The following is a 20986-nucleotide window of genomic DNA, read 5'->3' as shown; positions in this document are numbered from 1 at the left end:
CTTGTATATATAGTACATTCCTCAAAGCCTCTCTTTCGATGCCTCAAAGCCTCGCTTTCAGTGCTAACACTTTTTTTTATAGTACCTTCCACAAGTCCTCTCTCTCAGTGCTATCATTGTGTTTTCTATAGACTTTTTCCCTCTCAAAAGCAAACTACTGGTCCACACATTCTCTACCTCTCCTTAAGCTACAGTCTCCCCAATTAAATTTTTTAACTTGCTCAGCAAGTTAAAAGTCTGTACAGCAGCCTCTGTACAGATTTATACATAATTTGAGCTTTCATGATACACAATGGCACTGTACATACATTCTTCCAGCTTAAAGCACCTCTTTTTGGGCTAAACAATCTTATAATAGTTCAGAAAATCACTTGCATCTTGGGAAACTTAGCTGTGGTTTTGTCCATTTCTGCATTACCACATTTCAGCTTCTCCACGGCTTTCACTACCTTCACTTTTTTCATCTGACATATCTTTTTATTTTGGAGTGAGTGGTGGGATGAAGAAGTAAGAGTATTAGTGAAAGAGAAGAGAGAGGCATTTGGACGATTTTTGCAGGGAAAAAATGCAATTGAGTGGGAGAAGTATAAAAGAAAGAGACAGGAGGTCAAGAGAAAGGTGCAAGAGGTGAAAAAAAGGGCAAATGAGAGTTGGGGTGAGAGACTATCAGTAAATTTTAGGGAGAATAAAAAGATGTTCTGGAAGGAGGTAAATAGGGTGCGTAAGACAAGGGAGCAAATGGGAACTTCAGTGAAGGGCGTAAATGGGGAGGTGATAACAAGTAGTGGTGATGTGAGAAGGAGATGGAATGAGTATTTTGAAGGTTTGTTGAATGTGTCTGATGACAGAGTGGCAGATATAGGGTGTTTGGGTCGAGGTGGTGTGCAAAGTGAGAGGGTTAGGGAAAATGATTTGGTAAACAGAGAAGAGGTAGTAAAAGCTTTGCGGAAGATGAAAGCCGGCAAGGCAGCAGGTTTGGATGGTATTGCAGTGGAATTTGTTAAAAAAGGGGGTGACTGTATTGTTGACTGGTTGGTAAGGTTATTTAATGTATGTATGACTCATGGTGAGGTGCCTGAGGATTGGCGGAATGCGTGCATAGTGCCATTGTACAAAGGCAAAGGGGATAAGAGTGAGTGCTCAAATTACAGAGGTATAAGTTTGTTGAGTATTCCTGGTAAATTATATGGGAGGGTATTGATTGAGAGGGTGAAGGCATGTACAGAGCATCAGATTGGGGAAGAGCAGTGTGGTTTCAGAAGTGGTAGAGGATGTGTGGATCAGGTGTTTGCTTTGAAGAATGTATGTGAGAAATACTTAGAAAAGCAAATGGATTTGTATGTAGCATTTATGGATCTGGAGAAGGCATATGATAGAGTTGATAGAGATGCTCTGTGGAAGGTATTAAGAATATATGGTGTGGGAGGCAAGTTGTTAGAAGCAGTGAAAAGTTTTTATCGAGGATGTAAGGCATGTGTACGTGTAGGAAGAGAGGAAAGTGATTGGTTCTCAGTGAATGTAGGTTTGCGGCAGGGGTGTGTGATGTCTCCATGGTTGTTTAATTTGTTTATGGATGGGGTTGTTAGGGAGGTAAATGCAAGAGTTTTGGAAAGAGGGGCAAGTATGAAGTCTGTTGGGGATGAGAGAGCTTGGGAAGTGAGTCAGTTGTTGTTCGCTGATGATACAGCGCTGGTGGCGGATTCATGTGAGAAACTGCAGAAGCTGGTGACGGAGTTTGGTAAAGTGTGTGGAAGAAGAAAGTTAAGAGTAAATGTGAATAAGAGCAAGGTTATTAGGTACAGTAGGGTTGAGGGTCAAGTCAATTGGGAGGTGAGTTTGAATGGAGAAAAACTGGAGGAAGTGAAGTGTTTTAGATATCTGGGAGTGGATCTGTCAGCGGATGGAACCATGGAAGCGGAAGTGGATCATAGGGTGGGGGAGGGGGCGAAAATTTTGGGAGCCTTGAAGAATGTGTGGAAGTCGAGAACATTATCCCGGAAAGCAAAAATGGGTATGTTTGAAGGAATAGTGGTTCCAACAATGTTGTATGGTTGCGAGGCGTGGGCTATGGATAGAGTTGTGCGCAGGAGGATGGATGTGCTGGAAATGAGATGTTTGAGGACAATGTGTGGTGTGAGGTGGTTTGATCGAGTAAGTAACGTAAGGGTAAGAGAGATGTGTGGAAATAAAAAGAGCGTGGTTGAGAGAGCAGAAGAGGGTGTTTTGAAATGGTTTGGGCACATGGAGAGAATGAGTGAGGAAAGATTGACCAAGAGGATATATGTGTCGGAGGTGGAGGGAACGAGGAGAAGAGGGAGACCAAATTGGAGGTGGAAAGATGGAGTGAAAAGGATTTTGTGTGATCGGGGCCTGAACATGCAGGAGGGTGAAAGGAGGGCAAGAAATAGAGTGAATTGGAACGATGTGGTATACAGGGGTTGACGTGCTGTCAGTGGATTGAATCAAGGCATGTGAAGCGTCCGGGGTAAACCATGGAAAGCTGTGTAGGTATGTATATTTGCGTGTGTGGACGTGTGTATGTACATGTGTATGGGGGGGGGGGTTGGGCCATTTCTTTCATCTGTTTCCTTGCGCTACCTCGCAGACGCGGGAGACAGCGACAAGGTATAAAAAAAAAAAAAAAAAAAAAAAAAAAAAAAAAAAAACAATCTTTGAATAGCCCACAAAGTCACCTGCTTCATTGGGAAACAGCTGTAGATCTGTCCACTCCTGCTTTTCCACATTTCTCCAAGCTTTTCACTAGCTACTCTTTTTTCACCGTACCATATGCCATGATGTCTTCAATCTGCATCCCACCTCACATTACAGTCATCATTCATTAAACAAAGTTTGATGTAAGCCAACTTGATTATCATGGGCTCGTGAGCTAATGATATTGTCAAGATATCTTTATAGCATGTTCTTGTTTGAAGTTGAATTATGCTATAGAAGGCTGTTTACACACCTCAGAACTTGTGAGCACTACCAAACATACCAGGTCTAGGGCACAGGATTATTGTTGGTTTTGTAAACTGAACTGCTTCATGAGAGTAATAACATTTATCTGGTCTCAGCTAGTGACGCAAGCAAATGTAATGCGTCGACTGACCTCGTGAACGTTACAACAGTCAGTGATCTTTTACAATAATAATGATGAATGACAATGATAGGAGAATGGTTGATCTTAAATAGATGTTGCAAATGTATTGTTTAGATACATTTTAATTTCAACTTCCTCAGAAACATGTAAACTGTAATTTGATTGGAAAGCAAATTGTATGTATACTTTGAAATGAAATTACCCTGGGAACATTAAACTTTTCAGGTCTACATCACCAAGGCATATTCAGAGTATCAGGCTCCCAGGTGGAAATCAACAACTTCCGTGAATCTTTTGAGAGGATGGAGGACCCTTTGGCGGATGTGACTGATGCTTCAGACATCAACAGTGTAGCGGGTGTTCTTAAACTGTATTTGAGAGAACTTAGAGAACCCCTTTTTCCTACAGTCTTCTTTGACCAGTTCATGGAAATTGCTCGTGAGTTTATGATTGCCTTAGTTTTATTCATGATAAGTATTTATTAGAAAGTGAATAATTGATAGAAGCTCTAATGTAACACTTTTGTCGTTTTAAAATTATGAAAAATATGGTATAAAGTCTCCCCCTTATCTTCTTCAATTTACAATGTTTTTAACTGGCAGGAGAAAAATTTTTATGATGTACTATATGTAGAATATCTTTTCTTCACTTGCTTATAGGTGACTCTTAAAAGAATTAAAAGATTTTATTTTATTGAAAATTATTTTTGTCTGACAGCACTGGAAAAGAAACATGATTTTGTGGTTAAGATGAGGGATGTTGTGACCAGTCTTCCTCGGCCTGTGTTTGTTGTTATGCGCTACCTCTTTGCATTCCTCAATCAGTAAGTAAAGAGAACTTTTAGAATTTTTTTTTCTAGCAAGAGTAGCAAGACGTACATGATAGAATATTTGATAAACAGGGGCTCAGACTAAGATGTGTGAATATAACATTTTATTCATGTGATTTACTTTTAGTATTGTAATTGAGCTAAGAAAAGTGAATTAAAGGACGATAAAAAAACTGAAGCCAGGTAAATTTAGAGAAAAGAAGAGGATGTTCAAATTGAGATGAAAGTCTGATTGATTAAGATGAGTGCATTCATCATCGGGGTATAAAAATCTCAAAATTTGATAACATGTTTCACATTTTGTAGATGCAGCAAAAATGGTTGTTATGATTGTATCAGTGACAAAGATTACAGGGTTAGAATTTGATAAAGAAATTCGGTTTTTGATAGAATAAAGGCTCTTTCTTTCACAAATTATTAAATCGTAGAGTTAGATATTTTAGGACTTGGTAGTGAATCAGGGATGGATTGGGCTTGATGGTGGTTACATGCTCTCATCTGCTCTGGCCAGCACTCAGGAGGGCAGGGTTAGTGTAGTATCCATGGAAGAGGGTGTCATATATATCAGTTAATTGGTCTTCTCATTGCTGACATCCAGTTTTTAAGCATTCATGCATAATCAAGACACACTACTTTGACACACTCACACACAGATAACTTGTGGAATTGTTCTCCAAACAACCACTGCAGATGTACATTCAATGCAATATTTGTAAAAAATGGTGAATATTTACTAGATACCAAGCTTTTGCACATTTCATTGTTTAAAATGTGAACTAACTTTTCCCATGCATTATTTAGCCATACCTTGTGAAAATGAATACAGAAATTTATATTACCAGAAAGTGTGAAAATGAAAGTATGTTTTCATTGAGGTGATCTACAAACTCACTTGCTGTTTGGTGTGTGGGATATATAGCTGTTATTTACAGACAAATGGATGCGTGAAGATACAGTGTAAGACGAAAACCACATCACATGTATAATTGCCATAAAAATTACACACTAAATTGAGTACAGAATGGAAAAAGATGGGAACAAAGGACGTAAGGGGAGTGGGGGAGGAATGGGATGTATTTAGGGAAGCAGTGATGGTTTGCGCAAAAGATGCTTGTGGCATGAGAAGAGTGGGAGGTGGGCAGATTAGAAAGGGTAGTGAGTGGTGGGATGGAGAAGTAAGATTGTTAGTGAAAGAGAAGAGAGAGGCATTTGGACAATTTTTGCAGGAAATTAATGCAAATGACTTGGAGATGTATAAAAGAAAGAGGCAGGAGGTCAAGAGAAAGGTGCAAGAGGTGAAAAAGAGGGTAAATGAGAGTTGGGGTGGGAGAGTATCATTAAATTTTAGGGAGAATAAAAAGATGTTTTAGAAGGAGGTAAATAAAGTGCATAAGGCAAGGGAATCAATAGGAACTTCAGTGAAGGGGGCTAATGGGGAGGTGATAACAAGTAGTGGTGATGTGAGAAGGAGATGGAATGAGTATTTTGAAGGTTTGTTGAATGTGTTTGATGATAGAGTGGCAGATATAGGGTGTTTTGGTCGAGGTGGTGTGCAAAGTGAGAGGGTTAGGGAGAATGATTTGGTAAGCAGAGAAGAGGTAGTAAAAGCTTTGTGGAAGATGAAAGCCGGCAAGGCAGCGGGTTTGGATGGTATTGCAGTGGAATTGATTAAAAACGGTGGTGACTGTATTGTTGACTGGTTGGTAAGGTTATTTAATGTATGTATGACTCATGGTGAGGTGCCCGAGGATTGGCGGAATGCTTGCATAGTGCCATTGTACAAAGGCAAAGGGGATAAAAGTGAGTGCTCAGATTACAGATGTATAAGTTTGTTGAGTATTCCTGGTAAATTATATGGGAAGGTATTGATTGAGAGGATGAAAGCATGTACAAAGCATGAGATTGGGGAAGAGCAGTGTGGTTTCAGAAGTGGTAGAGGATGTGTGGATCAGGTGTTTGCTTCGAAGAATGTGTGTGAGAAATACTTAGAAAAGCAAATGGATTTGTATGTAGCTTTTATGGATGTGGAAAAGGCATATGATAGAGTCGATAGAGATGCTATGTGGAAGGTATTAAGAATATATGGTGTGGGAGGCAAGTTGTTAGAAGCAGTGAAAAGTTTTTATCGAGGATGTAAGGCATGTGTACGTGTAGGAAGAGAGGAAAGTGATTGGTTCTCAGTGAATGTAGGTTTGCAGCAGGGATGTGTGATGTCTCCATGGTTGTTTAATTTGTTTATGGTTGGGATTGTTAGGGAGGTGAATGCAAGAGTCTTGGAAAGAGGGGCAAGTATGCACTCTGTTGTGGATGAGAGAGCTTGGGAAGTGAATCAGTTGTTGTTCGCTGATGATACAGCGCTGGTGGCTGATTCATGTGAGAAACTGCAGAAGCTGGGGACTGAGTTTGGTAAAGTGTGTGAAAGAAGAAAGCTGAGAGTAAATGTGAATGAGAGCAAGGTTATTAGGTACAGTAGGGTTGAGGGACAAGTCAATTGGGAGGTAAGTTTAAATGGAAAAAAACTAGAGGAAGTGAGGTGTTTTAGATATCTGGGATTGGATTTGGCAGCGGATGGAACCATGGAAGCAGAAGTGAGTCATAGGGTGGGGGAGGGGGCGATAGTTCTGGGAGCGTTGAAGAATGTGTGGAAGTCGAGAACATTGTCTCGGAAAGCAAAAATGGTTAAGTTTGAAGGAATAGTGGTTCCAACCATGTTATATGGTTGCGAGGTGTGCAGAGGAGGGTGGATGTGCTGGAAATGAGATGTTTGAAGACAATATGTGGTGTGAGGTGGTTTGATCGAGTAAGTAATAATAGGGTAAGAGAGATGTGTGGTAATAAAAAGAGCGTGGTTGAGAGAGCAGAAGAGGGTGTTTTGAAATGGTTTGGTCACATGGAGAGAATGAGTGAGGAAAGATTGACCAAGAGGATATATGTGTCAGAGGCGGAGGGTCTGGGGTAAACCATGGAAAGTTCTGTGGGCCCTGGATATGGAAAGGGAGCTGTGGTTTCAGTTCATTATTACATGACAGCTAGAGACTGAGTGTGAATGAATGTGGCCTTTGTTTTTTCCTTGTGCTACCTCGCACACATGAGGGGGGAGGGGGTTTTTATTTCATGTGTGGCGGGGTGGCAATGGGAATGAATAAAGGCAGACAGCATGAATTATGTACTTGTGTATATATGTATATGTCTGTGTGTGTATATATATGTATATGTTGAGATGTATAGGTATGTATATATGCATGTGTGGACGTGTATGTATATACATGTGTATGTGGTTGGGTTTGGCCATTCTTTCGTCTGTTTCCTTATGCTACCTCGCTTATGCAAGAGACAGTGACAAAGCAAAGTAAATAGAATAAAATATAGAGTGATAGGCATTTAATCAGATTTGTTGTAGTGATTCAGATCAGATGAGATTAACTTTTTGGTGTATGTGATATTACAGTGCTCACATTTATGAACAAAAGTTCATAAATGAGACCAAAACCAGCATCACAATATTTATCTTAATCATTATTGCATGGTTTACTTCTAGCTATGTATACCTCATTCTCCTCATTCTTTGGGAAATGCTCACCCCCTCACATAAAAATGTTAAATCTAATAATCTAGTAACAGTGACTATATTGATTGGCAGTTAGCCTCACCCATTTGAGTGTGAGGTTCCTCGTTAACAGGTAGCACACAACTAGCTCTTCAGTTGGCTGTTGGCCCCACCCCTTTGACTCTAGGAATCTTACTTGAATATGTTTGATTTAAAGAATGTGTGTGAGAAATACTTAGAGAAATAGCACACTTTTGCTGGAAAATGCTGGATTGATCATGCATCCTTAAGTTGAGAAATTCACAAAAAGTCTATTATAGGTCAACAGGCATGTTTAAGGTTTGAAATGCACACTAAATTTTCCCACAAATTATCTGGTTGGACCACTTGTCTGGAGTTCTTAGGGTTTTGCCTGACTTGATATAATATGTGCATCCTGTTAGAAGACCTACTATTTGGTGTAGATAACATTATAGAACAATTATAGATGTAAAAAAAAAGATTGTAAGACCTTGTAGATTTATTATCGTGGTAAATATTTAAATGTTAGCAGGATTATGTATCTCAAACTTGCTTCTGAATAGTTATATTGGTTTAATATTTACTGCTCTATTTAGTGTATATTATATTATAAAGCAACCATTTGTAAATTAATGCATGAAAAAATATACTTCCAAAACCAGCATCACAAATTTGAATTATTGTAAGTATCTATAATTTAGTGGTTGTTTGCTTCTCAGCAAACTCACTGTTTGGGGGATGTTTGTATAAGAGTTGCTTTATGGTGTGCATAACAGCAAAAGACAATCATTTAGAAACAAAGATGAAAATAATAATACCAAAGACAGTGACGTAGATAAATGATTATTGTAAACATTTATTGCAGCTGATTGCAAGTTGTACCAGCCTCATTTACCTTGGGGTTACCAGGAGGGCAAACTCCCTCCTACATGGAAGTGTTGATAATGCTTCTGCTCTTTCACCCAAAATGATGATGAGTAAAGGATCCAGTATTAGAAAAGATTGAAAATGGTGAAATGCCCTCAGGAAAGCATGTATTAATGCTTTTTTGCCATTGATATCTGCATATTATCTCAGATTTTGTTTCAGTCATCTTAGTTAAGATAAGGAAAACTGTGACAGTCACAGAATAACAATCGAGAGATTGTCACATCACAAATAGATTAGCTAAATAGATTAGCTTCATTGCAGAAGAGTGAAGTGTGAGTGGAGTAGCAGTGTTTGATAAAAGTTATACTGGTTTTCTTTAAGAGCTTGAGGGTAGATAAATAGCAGATCTGAATGTGAGAAATATGCCAGAGATGTATTATAATCGCAATGGAAGCTGGTAGTTAAAATATATTGATGGCAGTAATGCAATTGTAGCAGTTATTTTTTATGGATGCATTGCTGAATGTGAGTTAAGAAGTCTTATTTAGAACTGACGAATTAGGATAAGCTGGAGCTGTCTGATGAGGCCATCTCCTGTTTAGATGGCTAAGCAACAAGTTATTGAATCTGGAATGGGCATGATCAGATAAACTTACGGACACTAAATTTATTTTTTTGTGGTATTTTGATCCAGCTTCTATCTATCCATCTATATCTGGTGCCCTTACCCTTCAGGAAGCCCCTCTTGTGGGTGACCACAACCTAAGAGTATCCATGATTGGTGAACTCCAATGCTGCTTCTTAGCCTTTAATGCCTCATCCTTAACAGGACACTGACAGAGGGCAAATCTAGCACAGTGTTTTCAGAGGCTCCTACCTAATCTAAAGTTCCAACCTACTAAAGTTCCAACCTACCTAATGTTCGTACCTGATACTTCTACCTAAATGTTTTTAACTAATGCTCCTCTATAATGTTCCTGCCTACTACTTCAGTCTATTGCTCTTACCATTTTGCCAAAAGTTAGGGCAAGTGCATTGCACTCACTGCATGAGAATCTTGTTGAAGAATAAGTTATGCGAGTTGATGTTAAGTGTTATGTTTGACAAGGAGAGATAGTATGTTTATGGACAGAATGCCAGCAGTCCATGTGTGAGTGTGGCAGAAAATAAAGAGAGCTGCATGGGTCAGAGGAGTGCATCTTGACAACTGCTGAAGTGCTGGCTTACCACACAGCCATCACTAACCCTCCTGATACCCAAGCGGGTAGTACCAACTTTTAGATCTGTAATTTTGAAATCTAGTTTGATTGATTCATTTGGCAGAATCATTTTAGTGCCAAATTGATTATTGTCATGAAGTTGGGCAGAAATATATATAAGCATTAAGAAATAGCACTACTCCTAAAGCAGGAGTTGTGGGAGTATGCAATACAGTGTAAGAAAGTAAACTCTAAATTGATATGGGTAGAACTGAAAGTGGATGGAGAGCAGCTAAATGAGTGTGTTAGCAGCTTTGATGTATGAGTCCGGGTTATAGTGATGGGGGATTTGAATATAAAGATGAATAATGTGGCAGTTGAGGGTATAATTGGTGTACATCGGGTGTTCAGTGTTGTACACAGAAATGGTGCAGAGCCTGTAGACTTGTGTGCTGAAAAAGTACTAGTGATTGGGAATACCTGATTTAAAAAGAGAGATATACTTAAGTATACTTAAGAGAAATATACTTAAGTAAGTAGGAGAGATGGCCAGAGCATCATTGGATTACATGTTAATTGATAGGCACGTGAAAGAGAGACTTTTGGATGTTAGTGTGCTGAGAGGGGCAACTGGAGGGATGTCTGATCATTATCTTGTGGAGGCGAAGGTGAAGATTTGTAGAGGTTTTCGGAAAAGAAGAGAGAATGTTGGGGTGAAGAGAGTAGTGAGAGTAAGTGAGCTGGGAAAGGAGACTTGTGTGAAGAAGTACCAGGAGAGATTGAGTGCAGAATGGAAAAAGGTGAGAGCAAATGACGTAAGGGGAGTGGGGGAGGAATGGGATGTATTTAGGGAAGCAGTGATGGCTTGCACAAAAGGTCCTTGTGGCATGAGAAGTGTGGGAGATGAGCAGATTAGAAAGGGTAGTGAGTGGTGGGATGAAGAAGTAAGATTGTCAGTGAAATGGAAGAGAGAGGCATTTGGACGATTTTTGCGGGGAAGTAATGCAAATGAGTGGGAGATGTATAAAAGAAAGAGGCAGTAGGTCAAGAGAAAGGTGCAGGAGGTGAAAAAGAGGGCAAATGAGAGTTGGGGTGAGAGAGTATTCTTAGATTTTAGGGAGAAAAAGATGTTCTGGAAGAAGGTAAATAAAGTAGTGGTGGAGTTAGTATTTTGAAGGTTTGTTGAATGTATTTGATGATAGAGTGGCAGATGTAAGGTGTTTTGGTCGAGGTGGTGTGAGAAGTGAGAGGGTCAGGGAGAATGGTTTGTTAAACAGAGAAGAGGTAGTGAAAGGTTTGCTAAAGATGCAAGGTGGCTGGTTTGGATGGTATTACAGTGGAATTTATTAAAAAAGGGGGTGACTGTATTGTTGACTGGTTGGTGAGGATATTCAGTGTATGTATGGTTCATTGTTAAGTGCCTGAGGACTGGGGGAATGCATGCATAGTGCCTTTGTACAAAGGCAAAGGGGATAAAGGTGAGTATTCAAATTACAGAGGTATAAGTTTGTTGAGTATTCCTGGTAAAGTATATGGGAGGGTATTGATTGAGAGGGTGAAGCCATGTACAGAGCATCAGATTGGAGAAGAGTGGTGTGGTTTCAGAAGTGGTAGAGGATGTGTGGATCAGATGTTTGCTTTGAAGAATGTATGTGAGAAGTACTTAGAAAAAGAGATGGATTTGTATGTAGCATTTATGGATCTGGAGAAGGCATATGATGGAGTTGATAGAGATGCTCTGTGGAAAGTATTAAGAGTATATGGTGTGGGAGGTAAGATGCTAGAAGTAGTGAAAAGTTTTTATCGAGGATATAAGGCATTTGTATGAGTAGGAAGAGAGGAAAGTGATTGGTTCCCTGTGAATGTAGGTTTGTGGCAGGGGGTGCGTGATGTCTCCATGATGGTTTGATTTGTTTATGGATGGGGTTGACAGCTAGAGACTGAGTGTGAACAAATGTGGCCTTTGTTGTCTTTTCTTAGCACTACCCCGCGTGTGCGCGCGGTGAGGGGGGTGCCATTGCATGTGTGGCGGGGTGGCAATGGGAATGGATGAAGGCAGCAAGTATGAATGTGGACATGTATATATATGTAAATGTCTGTGTATGTATATGTATGTATACATTGAAATGTATAGTATGTATATGTGCATGTGTGGGCATTTATGTATATACATGTGTATGTGGGTGGGTTGGGCCATTCTTTTGTCTGTTTCCTTGTGCTGCCTCGCTAATGTGGGAGACAGCGACAATGTATAATAGATAAATAGATAAATAGATATTAAGAAATAAGTTTGATATTAACCATTACGATTTTTTTTATTTTTTTAACCCAGTGAATAATGAATATGTTTCCACAGGATTCATTAATGCCATGTACGAAAGTTAAGTTTTTAGCTATCAGATTCTTCTTATAGTAAATGTCATTGGATCAGTGATAGGTGATGTTTTTAAAATTTTTTGTAACAACAGTTTCTCTCTGCAGCCTGTCTGAATTCAGTGATGAAAATATGATGGATCCCTACAACCTTGCCATCTGCTTTGGCCCCACCCTAGTGCCCATACCTGAAGACAAGGATCAGGTAATCTGTTTTTAAAAACTTTGAAATATATATTTTTGACATGTTATTAAGAATCTATATATGGAAATGGAAGTCATAGGTCCTCATTCAGGTATGTGTGTGGAATAGATAATTTGTTAAATAAAATTTCTTTTCACTCCGGGGTAAGGTAGCCTCAGAAACAGATGAACTGCCTTCATTCACACATTCTTTCTCTAACTGTCATGTATATGCAATTCACCAAAACCAGATATTACCGTCCACTGCCATACCTTTCAATTTATTCCATGGTGTACCTTAACCACTTCATATGCTGTTGATCAACCAATTAACAGTGTCATGCCCAATTTATCATATCAATCCAATTTACTTTGTCTAATATACATTCCTATCTCTACTGAATATCCAGATATTGATGCTCCGTAGCATCAGTTCACTCCATCCTTCCATCTTCTTGGTCTCCCTTTTCCCTTCCTCTTTCCACTTCTGGCATGAAGATCCTCATAGTCAGTCTTTCTTTGCTTATTCTTTCCATGTCTGAACCTTTTTAGCATACCTTGGTTAATTTTGTCAGTCAGACTGCACTTATGACCACACCTTTTTATCTTACATTGTTATTCCTCACATGATCAATCCATCTCCCACCACAGATTGCCCTTTCAAGGCTCGAATATTTATATCCAAACAACTCTGTCGAGGCTACTCCTCAGTGCACTCAAGGCCTTAGTGCCCTCTCTAACCTAATGAATCATTTCACCCCCATAGTTCCATCTGCTGCCACATCCACTGTTAGATACATAAGCACTCCACTGTAGTCCCTCCTTACATTCTGATCTTCTCATCTCCTGGTTGCACCTCGTTGCCTTAAACTCTTTCGTACATTATCTCATAATGTCACCAGCTTGTAATGTTTCTCTATGGGGTTTCCCTCCAGCTTTTTGTGTTTCTTTATAGGACTTCCTACCAGTTTATAGTATTTATCTGGCGTCTCCCACCAGCTTGTAATGTTTCACTATGGGGTCTCATGCCAGCTTGTTGTGTTTCTCTATGGGAACTCCCTCCAGCTTGTAGGATTTCTCTGTGCGATCCCCCATCACCTTGTAGTGTTTCTATATGGGGTCTCCCACCATAGTCATGACATTTCCAAACAAAAACAGATTCATCCACCATTCTATCCCACCATTAGCATGAAGTATACTTACTCCAACACCCAAATACCTTTGAATTTTCCTTCCTCACCATCCTATCCATTGATTTATTTATAGTTATCCCAGGACCCCTTTTTGAAAAGGTACTGTTGTTACCTAGGACCCCATTTCCAGGGGCTCTTGCTGCTAAAGGCTGCATTACCCACAGTAGCAGAAACAGGGTGGACTCCTTTGATGCTAGAAGTATTTTTAGAGAAACAGTACTCTCTTTCACTTGATGATACAGACTTGTCAAAGGTGACTTTTCATTTGCACTGTCCAGTGACACACAGCCCCATCCAACCACAGTAACATCACACATTCTTAAATGTAGACACACCTTCATTGGGAACCACTCAGCTCTTGTTAAAAGCTCCTTTGTATTTAGTAATTCCCCATTTACCCTACATACTTTCAGAGCCTTTCATAAGGCCTGTCTATCAGTTGTATGTGCATTACTTATGACAGCAAGAGACCTGATGCGGGTGTATGAGGCCTTTTCTTTGTCTGCTCCCGTTGCTGCCTCACTAATGCAGAAAACGACAAACAGACCTGAAAGAAAAACAACATATACTTGTTTAATTTTTTCTTATAACTGTTAACCATTTCATTCATTAATGAGGTAGCTCTGGGAACAGAGAGAGAAAAGACCTCATTCACTTATGTCCATTTTCTACATGTAATGTGTGATGCACCAAAACCACAACCCCCTATCCACAGTCACTCCTCACAGACCTTTTTGTGATTTCTCCCAGCTGCTTGATATGACCTGGTTGAGTCCAGTGACTGCATGTCACCCCTTGTATACCACATGGCTCCAATTTACTCTTTCCCTTGTGTACCTTTCACCCATCCTGCATTTTCAGACCCATAGCATGCAAGATTTTTTTCACTCCATTCTTTCATCTCCAATTTGGGCCTTCCCTTCTTGCACCCTCCATTTCTATCACCAAATTGGAGATGAAAGGATGGAATGAAAAAGATTTTGAGTGATCAGGGCCTGAACATGCAGGAGGGTGAAAGGTGTGCAAAGGGTAGAATGAATTTGAACGATGTGGTATGCTGAGGTTGACATGCTGTATGTGGACTGAACCAAGGTTTGTGAAGTGTCCGGGGTAAATTATGGAAAGGTCTGTCGGACCTGGTTTTCGATAGGGAACTGTGGTTTTGGTGCATTACTCATGACAACTAGAGAATGGATATGAACGGATGTAGCTTTTCTTCATCTGTTCTTGGCATTACTTTGCTAACATTGGAAATGATGGATTATGAAGAAAAAGAATCTGTTGCCACAAGTAACCTTTAAGGAGCATTTCTTCTTTCCCTTTCCTCTTTATGTGGACCAAAAATGATCAGAGATTTACATCTGTCAAGCTTCTGGTTAACTAATTTTTCTAATTTAGGTGCCATCCACCTTGCATTTAAGTGTATCTGTTTTTGTTCATCACCTTCTGTGCCTCTGGCTTTCTCTATAATCTCCCTTTTTGCTGATAAGCAATGATCCTCTGTATTGTTTTCTGTATTTTCAGATTGTAGATTGGTAACAGCAAATAACACAAAATATTTATGGACATTAGTTAGATGAAAAGTCAGTAACCCTCGCGAGTTGTTAAATTATACAACTTCCTTTGCAGGTCCAGTACCAAAATTTAGTAAATGAATTGATCAAGAATATAATCATCTTCAGTGAGGACATCTTCCCCAGTGATGGTGGTCATACGTATGAGAAATACATCTCTCGTGATTCTATAGACATAGAAGCTGAAGTGGGAGATGCTCCATCAGAAGCTCATGATGATGTTGACTCTGAACAAGGCCAGTCTGAGGATGGTAAGTTTATAGAAATGTTGTTAGCTGTCAGCCTTATGTAAACTTAGGTGTAGAACAGTTTAATTTCAGTATCTAATAGAATTTAGCCTGATTTTAGAATTCCTGTTTGGAAGGATGTAATAAAAGAAGTTTTGAATATAGTGCTCAAGACTTGAACATGCAGGAAGTTTCATAGGGTATATGGGATAAAGGGAATTGGAGCAATGTGTTTTACAGGGTGTGATTGTTGTTTCTGGACAGAACCAGGGTATATGAAGCAGTCTGGGGAAATCAAGGAAAAGTCTGTAGGGCCTGGGTTGTATTTATTATTTGTGTGTTATAGGAGGATGAGTTTTACTCTTGTGTTGCATTATCTTTTAACTATGTATATGTGTGCCATGTCTTAATCCCATGTATTTGTACGCACACACCAGCCTGAGTCAGGAAAAAGGGCTCTGTTATCGGTGCATTTTACATGACGGGAAGAGATGAGTAAATAAAGCTGTTCTGCTCTTGGTGCTTTCTTGCTTTCATAAGGAATTCCTTGTCTGTGTCCTTGTGCTGCCTTGCTAATGCGGGAGACAGTTATTAAGTATGTTAAATGAATAATATATAAATATATTTTATTATACTTTGTTGCAGTCTCCCGCGTTAGTGAGGTAGCGCAAGGAAACAGACGAAAGAATGGCCCAACCCACCCACATACACATGTATATACATACACGTCCACACACGCACATATACATACCTAAACATCTCAACGTATACATTTATATACACACACAGACATGTACATATATACACATGTACATAATTCATACTGTCTGCGCCTTATTCATTCCCGTCGCCACCCCGCCACACATGAAATGACAACCCCCTCTCCCCGCATGTACGCGAGGTAACACTGGGAAAAGACAACAAAGGCCACATTCATTCACACTCCGTCTCTAGCTGTCATGTATAATGCACCGAGACCACAGCTCCCTTTCCACATCCAGGCCCCACAAAACTTTCCATGGTTTACCCCAGATGCTTCACATGCCCTGGTTCAGTCCATTGACAGCACGTCAACCCCGGTACACCACATCGTTCCAGTTCACTCTATTCCTTGCACGCCTTTCACCCTCCTGTATGTTCAGGCCCCAATTGCTCAAAATCTTTTTCGCTCCATCCTTCCACCTCCAATTTGGTCTCCCACTTCTCCTCCTTTCCTCTGCTTCTGACACATATATCCTCTTTGTCATTCTTTCCTCACTCATTCTCTCCATGTGGCCAAATCATTTCAGTACACCCTCTTCTGCTATCTCAACCACAGTCTTTTTATTACCACATATCTCTCTTACCCTTTCATTTCTTACTCGATCAAACCACCACATACCACATATTGTCCTCAAACGTTTCATTTCCAACAAATCCACCCTCCTCTGCACAACCCTATCTATAGCCCGTGCCTCGCAACCGTATACCATTGTTGGAACACTGTTCCTTCAAACATACCCATTTTTGCTCCAAGATAACATTCTCACCTTCCACACATTCTTCAATGCACTCAGAACCTTCGTTCCTTCCTCACCCTGTGACTTACTTCCATTTCCATGGTTCTATCCGTTGCTAAGTCTACTCCCAGATATCTAAAATCTCACTTCCAGTTTTTCTCCATTCAAACTTACCTCCCAATTAACTTGTCCCTCAACCCTACTGAACCTGATGACTTTGCTCTTATTCACATTTACTCTCAGCTTTCTTCTTTCACACACTTTACCAAACTCAGTCGCCAGGTTCTGCAGTTTCTCACCTGAATCAGCCACCAGTGCTGTATCATTAGCGAACAATGACTGACTCACTTCCCAAGCCTTCTCATCCACAACAGACTGCATACTTGCCCCTCTCTCCAAAACTCTTGCATTCACCTCCCTAACCACCCCGTCCATGAACAAATTCAACAAACGTGGAGACTTAATGCACCCCTGCTGCAAACCGACATTCACATTCTTGGTAAAAACTTTTCACTGTTTGTAGCAACTTACCTCCCACACCATATACTCTTAAAACGTATCATATACTTTCTCCAGATCCATAAATGCTATCTACAAATCCATCTATTTTTCTAAGTCTTTCTCACATACATTCTTCAAAGCAAACACCTGATCCACACATCCTCTCCCACTTCTGAAACCACACTGCTCTTTCCCATTCTGATGCTCTGTACATGCCTTTACACTCTCAATCAATACCCTCCCATATAATTTCCGAGGAATACTCAACAGACTTATGCCACTGTAATTTGAACACTCACCTTTATCTCCTTTGCCGCTGTACAGTGGCACTATGCATGCATTCCGCCAATCCTCAGGCACTTCACCATGATCCATACATGCATTGAATGTCCTTACCAACCAATCAACAACACTGTCACCCCTTTTATTTTTTGATAAATTCCACTGCAATACCATCCAAATCTGCTGCATTTCCAGCTTTCATCTTGTGCAAAGCTTTCTCTACCTCTTCTCTGTTTATCAAACAATTCTCCCAGATCCTCTCACATTGCACACCACCCCGACTAAAACACCCTATATCTGCCACTCTATCATCAAACACATTCAACAACCCTTCAGAATACTCACTCCATCTTTTCACTTCATCACCACTTGTTATTACCTCCTGTTTATCCCCCTTCACCGATGTTCCCATTTGTTCTCTTTTTTTTTTTTTTTTTTTTTTTTCTTTTTTTATACTTTGTCGCTGTCTCCCGCGTTTGTGAGGTAGCGCAAGGAAACAGACGAAAGAAATGGCCCAACCCCCCCCATACACATGTACATACACACGTCCACACACGCAAATATACATACCTACACAGCTTTCCATGGTTTACCCCGGACGCTTCACATGCCTTGATTCAATCCACTGACAGCACGTCAACCCCTGTATACCACATCGCTCCAATTCACTCTATTCCTTGCCCTCCTTTCACCCTCCTGCATGTTCAGGCCCCGATCACACAAAATCCTTTTCACTCCATCTTTCCACCTCCAATTTGGTCTCCCTCTTCTCCTCGTTCCCTCCACCTCCGACACATATATCCTCTTGGTCAATCTTTCCTCACTCATTCTCTCCATGTGCCCAAACCATTTCAAAACACCCTCTTCTGCTCTCTCAACCACGCTCTTTTTATTTCCACACATCTCTCTTACCCTTACGTTACTTACTCGATCAAACCACCTCACACCACACATTGTCCTCAAACATCTCATTTCCAGCACATCCATCCTCCTGCGCACAACTCTATCCATAGCCCACGCCTCGCAACCATACAACATTATTGGAACCACTATTCCTTCAAACATACCCATATTTGCTTTCTGGGATAATGTTCTCGACTTCCACACATTTTTCAAGGCTCCCAAAATTTTCGCCCCCTCCCCCACCCTATGATCCACTTCCGCTTCCATGGTTCCATCCGCTGACAGATCCACTCCCAGATATCTAAAACACTTCACTTCCTCCAGTTTTTCTCCATTCAAACTCACCTCCCAATTGACTTGACCCTCAACCCTACTGTACCTAATAACCTTGCTCTTATTCACATTTACTCTTAACTTTCTTCTTCCACACACTTTACCAAACTCCGTCACCAGCTTCTGCAGTTTCTCACATGAATTTGTTCTCTTGTCTTACGCAATTTATTTACCTCCTTCCAAAACATCTTTTTATTCTCACTAAAATTTAATGATACTCTTTCACCCCACTTTATACCACATCACTTCACTTCACTCTGTCATTTGCATGCCTCACACTCTCTTACATTAACATGTTCATGCCCTGACATCTCAAAGCATTTTCCATCTCATCAATCCATTTCCTTGGTTCCCCCTTTTTCATGTCTTCTCCACTTCTGACATGGATAACCTTTTAGTCATCCTCCTCATTCATCCTCTCCACATGTCCAGATCATTTCAGCATACCCTCTTCAGCTCTTTCATACATATTCATACTACCTCATGTATCCCTTACCCTGTCATTTCTAATTCAATTACCCCTTCTAACACCATGTATTGACCTCACGTATTTCCAACACTCACTTTCCTCCATACCTTGTCATGTGGGGCCAATATCTTGTATCCATACAATTACAGGACTACTGTACCATCAGACATACCCATATCTATGTTCACAGGCATTGACCTCTCCACCCACACATTCATCATTGCACCAAAGACCTTTGTACCCTCACTCACTTATATACGCACATATCTTCATACACATACATATAGATACATATCCATATACATATTAACATATACGTGAATACATATCCATATTTGTCCTTCCTTGATCGCCATTTCCCTTTTTGGTGAGGTAGAGCCAGAAACAGATGAAGAAGGGCCGCATTCGCTCACATCAATTCTCTTGCTGTCATGTTCAATGCACCGAAACTACAGCTTCTTTTCCACAACCTGGCCCCACAGATCTTTCCATGGTTCACCTTAGGTGCTCCACATACCCTCGTTTAGTCCATTGACAGCACGTTGACCCATGTATACCTTATCATTCTAGTTCACTCTTTCTCCTGCACACATTTCACCCTCCTGTATGTTCAGGCCCCGATCACTCAAAATCTTTTTAACTCCACCCTTCCACCTCCAATTTGGTCTCTCACTTCTTATTCCCCGCACCTATGAATTACGATTCTCTTTGTCAATCTCTCCTCATTCATTCTCTCCATATGTCCAAACCACTTCAACGAACCCTCTTCTGCTCTCTCTACCACACACTTTTTATTTCCACTCCTCCTTTACCTTTTCATTACTTACTCGATCAAACCACCTCATACCTCGTACTGTTCTCAAACATTTAATTTCCAACACCTCTACCCTCCTCTGCACAGCCCTATCTATAGCTCATGCCTCAACCATATGATATTGTTGGAACTACTATTCCTTCAGACATACCCATTTTTGCATTTGAGATAACGTTCTCTCCTTCCACACATTCTTCATCACTCCCAGGACCTTTTCCCCTTCCCTCAGCCTGTGACTCTCTTATCAAAGACCAGTTTAGTATAATTAAATTGCCATAAATAGTGCAAATAGTGATGATGGATACTGATGTTAATAATCATGTTCCAGATCTTACTTCATATAAAGTTTCACATATATCGGATACTTTACCATTGTTCCTAATCTTTATGATTTTAACATGCTGGGTTTATGTGAGTTTTCCATCAAACTTTATGCACCTGCTCCAGCTTATGCAATAAGGAGAGAATCTGATAATGATAGACAGCTGTGCTGCCCATATGCAAAATTGAGATATAGAAAGTGTTTGTTTTCATTATCAGAGACTAAAGAATTCCCAATTTTCATTGTAGTCCATTTCTTAAAAACAGATTTGAGAACATAATCATAATTCAGAATTTCTAGTTGCTTATGATTTTGACCCTTTCAGTGAGATTGATTAACATATACATATATATATTTTTTTTCATTCATATTTGCCATTTCCCGCATTAGTGAGGTAGCATTAAGAACAGAGGCCTGAGCCTAAGAGGGAAAATCCTCACTTGGCCTCCTTCTCTGTTCCTTCTTTTGGAAAAGTAAAAACTGAAGGAGAGGATTTCCAGCCCACCAGCTCCTTCCCCTCTTAGTTGCCTTTTACAACATGCAGGGAATACATGGGAAGTATTCTTTCTCATCTTTTCATTCCGCCATTGTAGACTGTCTTCACTTGTTCAATTGACTCTCTTTTTTCCTTGTGATGCCTCTCAGTATCTTCCATTGTACTACTCCTTGCTGCATGTGTCTCTTTTGCCTCATCATCACTGCTGGAAGCAAGAATAGAGATATTGCTTCATCCAGTGTTCCATAGTT

General features: G+C 40.2%; 1 protein-coding gene across 14 annotated transcripts in view; it reads left to right on the top strand.

The window, feature by feature from the left end:
* The window catches only part of LOC139765261 (SLIT-ROBO Rho GTPase-activating protein 1-like), a 753718-nt gene that overhangs the window by 629548 nt on the left and 103184 nt on the right, over positions 1 to 20986 (top strand). For all 14 annotated transcript variants that reach the window (XM_071692607.1, XM_071692603.1, XM_071692606.1 and 11 more), the window contains 4 exons: positions 3326 to 3538; positions 3818 to 3923; positions 12048 to 12144; positions 14945 to 15140. In XM_071692607.1, coding sequence (XP_071548708.1) covers positions 3326 to 3538; positions 3818 to 3923; positions 12048 to 12144; positions 14945 to 15140 — 612 coding nt within the window. The remainder of the gene's footprint in view (positions 1 to 3325; positions 3539 to 3817; positions 3924 to 12047; positions 12145 to 14944; positions 15141 to 20986) is intronic.

Source organism: Panulirus ornatus, chromosome 53 (genome assembly GCF_036320965.1).
Source record: "Panulirus ornatus isolate Po-2019 chromosome 53, ASM3632096v1, whole genome shotgun sequence".
Classification (NCBI taxonomy): domain Eukaryota; kingdom Metazoa; phylum Arthropoda; class Malacostraca; order Decapoda; family Palinuridae; genus Panulirus; species Panulirus ornatus.
This window is presented reverse-complemented; position numbering and strand designations above follow the sequence as displayed.